The following is a 13,097-nucleotide window of genomic DNA, read 5'->3' on the forward strand; positions in this document are numbered from 1 at the left end:
GCTCTGATGAAGTTTTCAGGGACTTCTACACTAAGAAACAAGACACTGTAAGAAATGCCTTAGATAGTACAGCACCATTGCACAATTACATGACATCATATCGATACCAACACTAGGAGGTCTGCGCCACCTTCGGAGCTACAAGTATCCAAAAGATTCTACACATGACATCACTCCACTCCTGAGTCACATCATCCCCTTTCAGTATCACTGTCCCAGAACAAAGCTAAGCTCATGGGCTGAGGACAATCAGCCCAAAAGCAGCTCCAAGTTATCAGAAATGTTTTTGTCTGGTAGGTACCTTCCTTGCTTTCAAGGTTTTTACGCTGTTCTTGAGAATATATAGGAGTCACAGAAAAATGACAAAAGGAACAGACAGAAGTCAGGAGGTGGGCAGGGTAGGGCGACATTGAGAGAATAGGCTTTTCCAGCAAGGTGAGCTGAGAGCGCTGATAGAGAATGCAAAAAGACAAACACAGCTACTCTCCTGCTAGCCAGCCAATCTAGAGGATGGGGGAGGGGAGCAGAGGAGAGAAAATGAAGTAAAGAGTTTGCAGAAACGGAGGCACTGGCTCGAACAGCTGTGAAACCACAATGGTTAGCAACAGACATTACAGAACACTGGTGCCCTGGGCTCACATGGACACATTAACTCCACCCCTGCTACTTGTGGGTCCCTGAGCTACTCACTCACATGCTCCTGCCTGTATCCTCACTTGCAAAATGAAGTATTTAGATAATCCTTAAGACTTCATTTAGTTTTTAATTTGAGACAAGAAGTCATGCAGACAATTCGACTGCATCAAGGCTCTACATCCACTCCAAGAGGCTGGACCTATATCATGGCGCCACAAGACAGAACTGGGGACCCAAGGTGAGTCCAGGGCTACCAGCGTGCTCTATTTCCAGCTTCTCCCCAAAAGATCCAAACTACAGGAGCGTGTGACAGCGGCCCTGCATCTCCAAAGCAAGCTAAAAATTATGACCTGCAGAGAGCTAAAGGCCAGCTCCAAGCCAGGGCCCAGCATCCACTCTGCCATTTGCTGGTGACTTCGCAGAGAGCTGAAGCACTAAGGAAAGCAGAAGTACAGATGGGAAAAAGGCAAAGAGAAGGGGCAACGATGACAAGTTTACAGGGCACAGATTTGCATGTTTATTTTCTGTCTTCCCCCAAGAGAACACAAACTCCTGTGAACTGGAACCTTATCTGCCTTGTGCTACCACTACATCCCTGGGCCCGGCAGAACGCCCTGCACACTGCATGCCTTTGATAAATATTTGCTGAATGAATGAAATGGCATGAGATGCAAATGAGTAAAAAGGGTTTTCTCTTTTCAGTCTTTTACTCACTCACTGTGCACCAGCTGCACCGTCCACTGACACAACCCACCTGCGTGTATGTCATCCCCAGTTCTTTCACAGCAGCAGAAAGTCCAAGTGGCCCTCAGGGCTCCTCCGTTTGTGATACAGGAAAAAGTGAGGAGAAAAACGAGGAGTCAAAAATAGGATTGAGCCTGTTCCTCACAGACAAGACAAAAGAGTATGAAAACAAAATAAATTTCATTCTCTCCAGCCCAGGGAATCCAAAAACTGATCGGCAAGGGGTAAGCTGGGTATCTCCTCAGAAGGCACTAGCTTCAACAGTCTTATCTTTGCATTCTTATAAAGATCTTTAGATGAACAGTGTCTGCTAAATTTTTGCAAATCAGGTAAACGATTTTTTTAGTGGGACAAGGCTTCTTCACAAATTTTCCAAATAAAAATACGTGCTGGTTTTAAGTAAGCACCATAAGTAGAGTATTAAAAAGTTTAACTACAGATGTTCTTCTATGGTATCATTCCCTTAAAATAGAACCCTCCCAAAAACTCCTAAAAATAAGTCTGCATAGTTTCATTTCATTTTCAAAGGAGGAGATAAACATATCAAAACAAACACTTAACTTCTTTTTAAAAGAGCCTCTCTGCTACATGGGGCTCACAGATCAAAGTCTAAAATGGCCAATTTCTTCACCTCATAGGTCGATGACACAGCTTTGAAAAAGAAGAAAAACAGTCCCCCTAGTGTACTGCCACTGTAGAAAGAGGAAGTATGTTAGTTGAGAATCACTGACGAAGACAGTACTGCCGAAGGAAATTACAAAACAGTATTTCAGCAACAGGGGCCAAGCTAAAGACAGATTCCTCATACAGCACAACCCTAACCGGCCCTTTAGTGAGTTAGTCCAAAAGGTGACTGGGGTCAAAATCAGAGGCCAGTATGAAACTATTATGCCTCTGTTGTTTTGAAATTGTTGAAAAAAATATTTTTAAACGTCACACTTGCAGTTAAAATAACATCTTTTAAAAATACAGTATGGTGAAAAGGAACTGGGTGCATTCATCTAAAGAGCTAGAACTGTAAGGACGTGAACAAGTATTATGTGGCAGGCCAGCCCTCATCTTTTAACCTTGGGAAGAATCGGCACGAGGACACATTCTCACATGAAGGAAGACTCGGTCACTTGCAGCAGCAGAAGTCCTCTCACATTTGTGAAGTTGTAGGAACCACCACAGAAACCCATAGCTGCCTAACGTTATTGTGCCCTGACCCCATGGGAAGCACAGAGGAGTGGGCGTGTGCAGGAGAATCAGTGAAAATGGGCCTCACCAGGTAAACCCTGGAGTTCTAGAGACAGGAGGAAACATAGACCTCACCACCTCAATTATGGGTGCAGTGCAAGTAAGCTTAATCTGAGTTAAAGGAAATGTAACCTTTTCCCCCTTTAACCACATCTGATTATTCATTTCTACTTTAATGCCCGAGGTAAGGGAACCTGCAAGATAGCTATCACCTTTCTCCCTGGCACGGTTTGCATCTGACAAATTCAAGTTAACCAAGAGCTTCCTCCTTTTGTTAAAATGCTCCTTTTTTGCCACCTTCCTCACTTCACAGTTCCTAGGTACCCTTCCTGATAGGCACCAGACAGCTTTACAGACACTGTGTGCTCACTCAGCCTCTACCAATAATCATTCATCTTCCCGATGCTGAAATAATAACCAAGAGTTTTAGATGGAGAGACAAATATGCTTTTTAGGAAAACAACTTCTACTTATGTAAGACTACTCAGTGCTTAGTACATAACCTTTAGAAAGGATCAATTTAAAGAGAAAAAAATAGTGTGATAAAGATCTCTAGAGCCACCGACTGCTAATTATCTCTGTACTAACCAGCTGTGTGATCTTAGTAAAGTCATTAACTTGAAGAATCAAGATCTTCACCTATAAAATAAGGGGACTGAACTAGATCAGCAAACCTCATCCTGGCTGTACATTAGAATCACCTAAGACACTTCAAAAATTAAACAAAAACAACCTCACCAATCAATACACACACATCGGCCCAATTATATCAGGTTCTCTGGGTACTGATATTTTTTAAAAGCTCCCAGATAATTCTTACATGCAACCAGAGCTTTGATTCACTGGTCTTGATTCTGATCACTAAGACCTCTTTTCTAATTCACTCTGTGCTCTTAGGGTGATAATTCTAGTTACAAGATCTCATAATACAAAGGCCCAAAAAGCTACAAAAGGCCTCGATGTTGCATACTGCGCCTATGTGCACACATGACTGGGAGAGGTGAACCTGAATTCTATACATTTTTAGAAGTTGAAAACCTGAATGTAAAACTCAGAATGAGAGTAGTGTGGTTTAAAAGCACACAACTGCTTCCAAATGACTAATCATGATAGGAATCAATTCCTGAAACTTGGATGCATGGAAATAGGTCACAATTAGCTCCTGACCTCTCCCTTTTCCCTCTTCTTCCACCTCCACTAAACCACAAGCACAGAAAAAAGCTTGGCTATTACTCATAATTGGAATGTGAAACCAGCAGCCCCAGTTCAGAGGGCCTTCTCCATCATCAAAGATCTGGAAGTTCTTGCATGGCTGCATCTTTTGGTAAAGATCATCTTGCAAAAACTCTAAATTAGATCTCTATAGTCTTCAAGGATTAGTTATCATGTGATAATCAGAAATGGACCTGCTGTAAAATTTTAAAGATAAAATATTCATAAAATATTCGCCCTGTATTAAACATATGACTGCTGGACAGTTTCAATTTACAATGCTTCATAAGATTTTAGTTAAAAATGAGATAGCAGAGAAGAAAAAACAAACCATGAGACCAAAAAGAGTTAAGATATAAAACCACGAAGTTTAAGACTAGGCCCCAAATCTCTATTGCAGATCCTGTAAGCTACATGAAAATATAATTAATTCAGTATCAATTCAAGGCTATTTTTGGTAGCCACACTTTCCCACATAAGTCTTTAAAAAAAAGTTTCAAATGCCATAAACTGTTATTATCTTTAACCATAAACACGATGCAAGAAATATTTGTGATGTTAAAATTACTTTCATAATCCTAAAAATCATAAAAAAGGTGAAAACCCTTGCTATGTTAACTTTCTAACTAACTTAAAGCTAACTTTTAACTAACAGATTCTCTGCACCAAATCCAAAATATGTAGGACTAAATTTCAAGTGTGAAAAATTTAGAAAAGACTCCACACCCCACCCAATCCATCTTCTTAGATCCCACAAATTCATCCCTTCCTATAACTATACACTGAGATTAACCCTTGCTATCCACTTGAAAACTCAATTTTTAAAAGTATCACATCAGCACTGCTTTGAAACAGAATTCTCATCCTTTTCATAAATATCCTATTATTACACAACTGGCATTCTTTTGCAAAGCAATACAATTGAATCGAACCTAAGATTCATAACAACAGTGTTTGTTCAAAGATGAGACAGATTTGTGGAACAATATCAAAGCACTTGTTTTGCTTTTAAAGTATCGAACCCCTTCCCTATACTAGCCATAAAAAAATTTAAAGCATATTTCAAGATTTTTTTAAACCAAATTAAGTCAATAACACTAAATTCTTTAGTTTTTTCAGGTACTAGCTCCTCTCCAGTGCTTCAGTTCTCCACCTAAGGCCAAACTGTTCTTATTCTATACACCCACTGGAACCTAGCAAGTACAGGGCTCCCCAAAGACAACAAAGGAAGGGACAGAAGGAGGAAGCAACCACCTTTTTAATTAAAAAAAAAAAAAAATCCAACTTGTTACTAGAAGCAACTGACAGAAAGATATGTATCTACAGCTGCACAGGGCTCCCTTTAGCCCGGTATGCATTCCTATCTTAGGAGATGGGGCCAGGAGGATGAGGTGCAAGAGCAAAGCCGCTGGGTATCAGCGGCCCAGCGGGGGCACAGGAGTTAATCTCCTTGGATGCCCAACTGCAGGAAGTCATTACATCATATGCCTTTCCACACCTCTCTCCCTACCACGTGTCCAGTGCCCCAAGAGGCTGAAAACGAACAGTAGAGAGCCTCTCTTCAGGTTCAACTCATAGGTAGAAGCCATTACGGTCCAGCCCTGCCAGCAAACCTCCCTCCCCAAGGCCCAGGTGAAGCGCCAGGCGCCATCCTGCACACCTGGAGCCCCTGCCTCAAACAGCGCCAGAATCCGGACCTCAGCGCGGAAGCAGCAGGTGCAGCGAGTCCCCGCTGAGGCAGAAGGGCTGGCCCGTGCCAGGCCCAAAGCATCTCAGAAGCTACCTGCTGTAGAGACATCTCTAAAGAACAGAGATGTGGACACAGGCAAGAAAAGGAAACCGGCCAGGGAAAGGTTTACAACCACCGCTTTTTGTAATGAGATTGATGTGCCTGTGGGAGTGAACACCCACAAGCCCAAAAACTTGGACACAGGGCTCTCATCCAGGTAGTCAAAACACACCAGGCTCCCGCGACCGACTGAAAACCACAAACCCATCCCTCCCAAACCCGTTCCCTCACTCCCCCCGCAGTGGCCTCGCCGCACGATGGGGGACTTGTACTCCAAAGTTGGCCGCAGACCTACCTTCTCTGCGATGACCCAGGAATCCGGCAAATTCACTCCGGTCCGTCTGTCCTTCCCTCGCCGGTGTCCCTCAACCCCTCGCCTCACCTGGCCATGCCTGAGGTTTCCCCAGGAGCCTTCTCTCCCCATCCAGCCACCTTCGCGGCCGTCCCCGGTTGCCCCTCCTCCGGGATCACACAGAACCCCCAAAACCTCACAACGGAGGCTCTCCCTGCCAACCCCTCTCCCCCGCGCCACAGGAGCGCTCCGTCGAATCGAAGACGCGCCTCGCACTGCGCAGGAGGCCCGGCGGGTCCGGCCGCCCGCCCCAGGTGGGTACGCACCTTCCAGCCGGCAGAGCTGTTGCTGTCGCCCTTATCCTTGAAGTAGGGCACGCAGCGCACCATCCACTCATAGATCTGGGACAGAGTGAGCCGTTTGTCTGGAGAGCTCTCGATCGCGCGAGTGATCAGATCGGCGTAGGACAGGTTCCCCCAGGCGTTCCTCCGCGACGAGCATTTCCTCGGCTGCCCAGAGCCTCCAGCCGTCCCCGGCTGCGGCGGTGGCAGTGGCTGCTGAGGCTGCAGCGGTGTCTGCGTCCCCCCGCTCAGCGCGCCCGCCGCGGGGGCTGGCCCGGACCCGGGGTCCTGCCCTCCAGGAGCCAGCAGCCGGGCCGAGTCCTCCAGGAGCAACCCAGAGCCCAGCGGGCCGCCCCCGCCGCCGCCGATCGCCATGGCCGAGCCGGCCCTACCGCCACCGTCCTCGTCGTCTTCATCGTCCTCCTCCTCGGGGATCATGGAGTCAGCAGCCGCCTCCCCAGAGGGCTTGGCCGGGCTCCCCTGGAGCTCCGGCCTCTGCAGGGGCCACGTACAGGAGCGCGGCCGGCTCTGGGGCTCGAACTCCGGGTCTAGCTCCACTTCGAGCGGAGAGATCTGGGCCGGGGAGGCCGGCGCCTCTGCCATCTTCGCCGCCCGCCCGCGGCTCGGGCTCTCGCGCTCTCCTCTCGCGCCGGGGCGGGGTGCGGCGGGGGAGGGACGGGGGCGCCGAGAAGGCTCGGGCTCCCAGGCGGCGTCGCCGCCGCCGCCGCTACTGCCGCCGCCTGGGGAAGCACGAGAGGAGAGAGAAGGAGAGTTGGTTATCCCGGGCTGGAACCCAGTCTTCGGCGAGTCCTCGCCCGCCGTCGCCGCTGCCACCGCTTCGCGACCGCACCGCGCCCGCCTCCCAGGAGCAGGCAGACCTGGAGACGTGCGTCCCGCGAACCTGGCGCAGCAGACGCCGCCCCCCGACCAGGCCGCTGGGGAGACGGGAGCGAATCGACGGGCTCGCACGGGGCACCCCCTCCCCCGCCGCCGCCGGAGCTGCAGGTCTCTCCTGGGCTAGGTGGCTGGGCGGGGAAGAAGGGGGAGGGGCGGGGCGGGGGAGGGGCGCGGGCCGCGCCTTTAAAGCGGGCAGCAGCCGGCGCTGGCGCAGCCCAGTGGCGGTCCGAGCCGGAGTCCAGGCGGGTGGGCGTGCGTTTGTTTATGTTTCGCTCGGGCCCGCTCAAGTGCTTCCCGCGACGCCGCCGCCAAAGTCTGTGGCGTCTTCGGCTCTTCTTCCAGTGCCCGGCCCTGCTGCCTCCGCGCCCCCCTGCCACCCCCTCCCAGCGGAGGTCTCGAGCCCGGGGACAGCGCGGGAAGCTCCCTATTTCCCTCTGCGCCCGCGGGCTGAGAGGGCAAGCGTGGGTCCGAGCGCAAACGGGCCCTTGTCACTTCCAGAAAAAAGGGAAGCCGGGAAGAAGGAGGGCAAGCAGCTCGGTGGATATTTGCAAAGGGTCGAGCCGAGCGGCAACAGCCACTTTCGGGGTTTGTGAGGCTTATTCTCCCACGGGCGTTGTGCCCTACACCCCCTTCCCAGTGAAGAACGGGAGAAGGGAGGCAAGTCGGAACGTAAATCTTCCAACAGGTCAGGAAGCACCAAGTCTCCCGGGCCGCCAGAAAGCCCAGACCAGCACGTTCTTCACCTCCTTGCTCCCGCTGCTGCCATCTTGACAGTTTCCCCCCTTCACTCAAGTCCTTTAAAAACACTAGCGGGAGAGAAGAGGGGCGCGCACACCGAGTCACGGGGAGGGAAAAGGGAAGCGCCTGGCCCAGCTCAGAAGCAGATCCGGAGTCGCCGGGAAGGCGGTCGACCCGCTCACAGCTCCGGCGCCTACCTCGGTTCCTTCCCCTCAGGGACGAGGGGGGAGGACGCACAATCCCGCGCGGGCCTGGGGCACGGTGAGGAGGGGGCGCGCAACCTCGGCCGAGGAGAGGCGCTCCGGCCGCCGCCGCAGCCCGCCTGAGAAACCGCCTGTCAGCCTGCGCCCCGCCGCCTTCCACATTCCTCCTCCTCCCTTCCCCAAGCAGAGCGGTCGAGGCAGCAACACAAAGTTATAGACACACGCAGGGTGCCTCAACCTAGACTGACGGCGGGCGGGCGGGCGGGTCCCCGCCCAGGGGGAGGGCTGGGCGGCGGGCCGGGGTGTGCTCGCGTGCGTGCGTGTGTGTGTGTGTGCGCGCGCGCGCCTGCGCGACCCGGTTCCGCGGGGCTGCAGGCTTGAGTGTCAGGGCGCGCGCCGGGGCCGAGACTCGGCCGGCTCCTCCTCCCTCCTGGGAGCCTCAACGACAACAAAGCACGGCGCTGGCTCAGGAGACGAGGGAGGGGGGCCATCAGAGCTCCAAACGCTCAACGAGCGCAGTCGCGTGGCCTCCCAGACTCCAAGCAGGACGCCTGGCACCCTCCCCAGCGACGAAGGGTCCCCGTCGCTCCGCCAGGCTCTGGGCCCGCCCTGGTGTCCGGTTCCCCATTAGAACCCGACACCAGGTAACACCCGAGATAAGATGCTGACCGCAGGCGGCAAGGGTTACCTCAGCGTGAAAATACTGGCAAGCTAAGATGTTGGTGTCCTCAGGACTTCGATAAGCTGATGCTCTCAGATTTGATCAGGCACCAGGAGGTTTGCAACTGAGTCTCTCACGTAGGACACTTGACTGCAGTCGTGTTTCATTTTGCATGAATTTCATGGCCAGCGAGGGGAGAAGTGTAACTAACTCGGAAGAAAAGCAAATTATTCCATGTTCCTAAATGCAAGAACAAATTCTGAACAACTGTGAAGAGGAAATAATGAGTCTAATTTTTAAATGACGGCAAAGCAGCTAATTGTGCTTTTTTAAACTTTTAAAAAATACACTCCTTCGGGTTTAGAAAAACATCTTCACATGTCCTTATCCTACGACAGTACCCAAGTCGTTCATTTGTGCGCTAAGAATGCACTACATGCAACACACCCCGAGAGTCTATTTTGATTTATAAATATCCCGCCCCATCCTTCCAAGCCACTATAAGTATCTTAAGCAGTCCAGAGCGGTCTCGGCAACAACCCCGTACACAAAAAGGTCCAACTCAGTGTAGGCAGGAATGCGCCCATCCACCCGACTCCATGCTCCGGGCTTTGCGCAGGACCCGTCACTCAAGTGACGCGCGGCCCCGCCCCTGCACCAAGCTAGTTCGACGCGTACAAACAGATGATGTCATTGTATCCACAAGCGCGTGACCCGGGATCTCTGCGCCGCATTGCCATTCGCTGCGCCGCTCAATCGTCAAGCCATGCCGCGCTCTGACTGGCCGCGGCCACCTGTCTCCAGGCCCCAGACACCCCTCTCCGCCCCCGGCCTCCGCCCCCCCTTCAAATAATAAACAATCGAGTAAAATTCGATGGAAGGGAGGAGAGGACGAGAGAGACGGCGAACCCAGAAGCCAATCCTTCGCGTGCTGACGGAAGGGAGAGTTAAAAGGAGGAGGGTTTGAAAGGACCGGGTTGTGGGGGGAAGGAGCAGACCTGAGGCGATGTGTCCCGCCTCGTTGAGGTGGCATCAGGGGAGGAAAGTTGGAGAGCACTCTGCGGGGCACGCCTGGTAACGCAGGGGGGGCTCTAGGGCCCCGGAGCGGCCGGGCTCGGGACTCTGGGGTGGTGCGCTGCCAGCCGAAGAGGCGGAGATTGGGCCTCGCTAGCGCTGCGCAGGCGGAGCTGGCAGACACGTGCGGGAGGAGGGCGGACGCGCGCCGCACGGGCTCGCCCTGGGCACGCGGCTCCGGGAGACGCGCGCGCTTGTTTACCAGCGCACGTGGGTGTTATTTTTAAATGGAATGTTGTGCTGGCAGCTCGGTTGAGTGGCTGGCGCGTGGGGCTGCCCGCGCCTGCTGGGGGACGCGGCGGGGCCGCGCTGCGGCCTTTCTGAGCGTAGCTCACGGGACAGCAAGGCTGTCCCCGCTACCTGCTTCCTTTGCAGACGGCCGCTTGGGCCTGATTGCGAGTTTCGCGCGCTGTTTCGTGAGAGTTTCAAGCCTCTACGGAGACAACGTGTTCTCGCTGCAGAATACTGCCTTTTGTAAACCCGGGCTCGGCTCCCTCATTCACATTCCGGAGCAAAGCCACCTGTTTCTTTTCATCTTGGAGGCCGAGCCCGGCTAGGCTCCGTGGCTATCGGCTCCGGAGCAGATTTCAACACACTTAACTGGCACTAAACACCCTGTCTGTGCCTTGCTCCCTTGCTTCGAATGTCCCCAGTCTATCTGTACCCGTCTCTTGGGTGAACATCTCTGCCCGCGAGCAGCTGCGCTTCGTGTGCGGAGGTGGAAGTCTGGAGTAGAGCGGTCTCTGCTTCCTGGGCTTGTTCCTCTGAGTGCGGCTCCTCTCCTCTCATCGTGGGCCTGCCCCGCTGAGAAGCCCTGAGTGTACATCTGGTTTATAGCCTAGCAGTGTGGAAGGTGTGGTAGAATTTATTGCTCTGAGTCTGGTTTTCTGCTTTGCACGAAGAACCAGGAGGCCTCATCACCTAGGCTTTGCCCTGTGGTACAGCATAAAATCCAAAGAACTTTCAGTTGCTTCTTTTTAATACTTTCAGTTCAGTTCAGTCGCTCAGTCGTGTCCGAGTCTTTGCGACCCCATGAATCGCAGCACCCCAGGCCTCTCTGTCCATCACCAACTCCCGGAGTTCACTCAAACTCACATCCATCAAATCGGTGATGCCATCCAGCCATCTCATCCTCTGTCGTCCCCTTTTCCTCCTGCCCCCAATCCCTCCCAGCATCAGAGTCTTTTCCAATGAGTCAACTCTTTGCGTGAGGTGGCCAAAGTACTGGAGTTTCAGCTTTAGCATCATTCCCTCCAAAGAACGCCCAGGGCTGATCTCCTTTAGGATGGACTGGTTGGATCTCCTTGCAGTCCAAGGCACTCTCAGGAGTCTTCTCCAACACCACAGTTCAAAAGCATCAATTCTTCGTCGCTCAGCTTTCTTCACATCACCCTCTTTCTTCTCTAAATCTAGGCAATTCTTTGTCTTTAAGACATAGAATGTGTTTACACTGGCCGCGATGTCGGCCATTAGAATTTCACTAATGAAAACATGTTGAGTGTGTGTTCATTAACAGAATGCATATCCCACGGACCTTCCCCCTAAAATGAAAGAATTAAAGATTCCTAGATTAATTGAGCTCATTGTGACTCTCTTGGTGATTAAAGGAGGGTAGGGACATAATAAAGCTACTTTCCTCAAAAAGCTTTACAGTCATAATTGTGAGGGTGAAACGTTTAAAAGTTCAGTATTTCAACTGTTTAAAAGCAGTACAAGGCAAAGAGAAGAGGTCGTACATACAGTGTTGGGTAAGTTTCTAAATGAGTTGAAGATCAAAACTTCAAATGACAGTGACTATAAACATACAGACTGGTAAATGTGAATCTACCCAAAGAATTAACACTTGTAATGTGTCCCTATGGGCAAGCCTTTGAAAACTCAGAGTGATTGTTCCCTCTAAGTCAGAAATTGCTTTGACCTTTGTCTCCCCCTTGAAGGCTTCCTTGGTCCTTCATTTCTTCGTGGTTTAGTATAGGAAAGCTGAATAAGTTATGGTTGTCGATTGGGAAGGAATGCCAACATTACCTTTGCAATATAATTTTTGGTCAAAATTTTCCCTACTTATTATACCTTGTTTATTTCTACAGATGATTTAAGGTAGTAACTGTCCACTCCAATTTGTAAATTCAATCACTGGAGGAACAAACATTTAAAAAAATTTTTTACCTGAATAAGCTAAGTAAATTCACCATCCCAAACACCTAATTTTTGGGGGTTTTGATGGTAGATGCCAGAGTTCTCTGAGGAGTCATGACTAGCACTGGGTCCCTGCCCAGTCCCTTTGCAGCTGGATACTCCCTCTAATGCCAGAGCCCAAACACAGGGACTGAGCATGCTGCCCATGAGCAAAGTGCTTATTTTCCTCTTGGATTGGTTTCTGTGTCTATTTCAAGAATGAAGACAGGAAACACAAACAATACAGCCTCCAAACAAATATGTGACCCAGCTAGAAAGAAAGAAAGTAAAAGTGTTAGTCACTCAGTCGTGTCTGACTCTTTGTGACACCATGGACTGTAGCCCACCAGGCTGCTCTGTCCATGGAATTCTCCATGCAAGAATACTAGAGTGGGTTGCCATTTCCTTCTCCAGGAGATCTTCCCAACCCAGGGATTGAACCCAGGTCTCTCTCATTGCAGGCAGACTCTTTACTGACTGAGCAACCAGGAAAGGAGCCCCTGTGTTCAGGTCTACAGTGGCTTCCCATTCTTTGTCTGACATCTTCATCAGTCCCTCCTCTTCTTCCCCACTTCTCAGCATACTACTCCTCTGGAAAACATACTGAACAGTATGTGCCAAAGAGCTTGAGCTTTGGCTTGTCCTCTGGGGCATCACGGAGAAGGCAATGGCAACCCACTCCAGTACTCTTGCCTGGAAAATCCCATAGACAGAGGAGCCTGGTAGGCTGCAGTTCATGGGGTCGCTAAGAGTCGGGCAGGACTGAGCGACTTCACTTTCGCTTTTCACTTTCATGCATTGGAGAAGGAAATGGCAACCCACTCCAGTGTTCTTGCCTGGAGAATCCCAGGGACGGGGAGCCTGGTGGGCTGCCATCTATGGGGTCGCACAGAGTCAGACACGACTAAAGTGACTTAGCAGCAGTGACTCAGCAGCTGGGACATCAGCCCAGGCAGGTTTCACCACCATTCTCTCTAGGAGTCTGGAGCTCTTGTCCTCTCTCCTTCTCTTCTCCCCCTTCAGGTGAGACATACCTTGGCAGAGTCTCCCCTAGGTCATTACGACTGTCCTGTGGTTCATTTGGAGGGCAAGTATG

The 13,097-nt window shown here is 51.1% G+C and overlaps 1 protein-coding gene across 2 annotated transcripts in view; it reads right to left on the bottom strand.

The window, feature by feature from the left end:
• Positions 1-8,339, bottom strand: part of FOXO3 (forkhead box O3) — a 117,875-nt gene extending 109,536 nt beyond the window's left edge. Inside the window, exons 1-2 of one of the 2 annotated variants that reach the window (XM_070376506.1) lie at positions 8,086-8,339; positions 6,239-6,993 (exon numbers count right to left, since the gene is read on the bottom strand). In XM_070376506.1, the coding sequence (XP_070232607.1) occupies positions 6,239-6,856 (618 nt within the window). In that variant the 5' untranslated portion in view covers positions 6,857-6,993; positions 8,086-8,339. The remainder of the gene's footprint in view (positions 1-6,238; positions 6,994-8,085) is intronic. The other variant, XM_005909167.3, reaches the window with a different exon arrangement.
• Between the last annotated feature and the right edge of the window lie 4,758 nt (positions 8,340-13,097).

Source organism: Bos mutus, chromosome 9 (genome assembly GCF_027580195.1).
Source record: "Bos mutus isolate GX-2022 chromosome 9, NWIPB_WYAK_1.1, whole genome shotgun sequence".
Classification (NCBI taxonomy): domain Eukaryota; kingdom Metazoa; phylum Chordata; class Mammalia; order Artiodactyla; family Bovidae; genus Bos; species Bos mutus.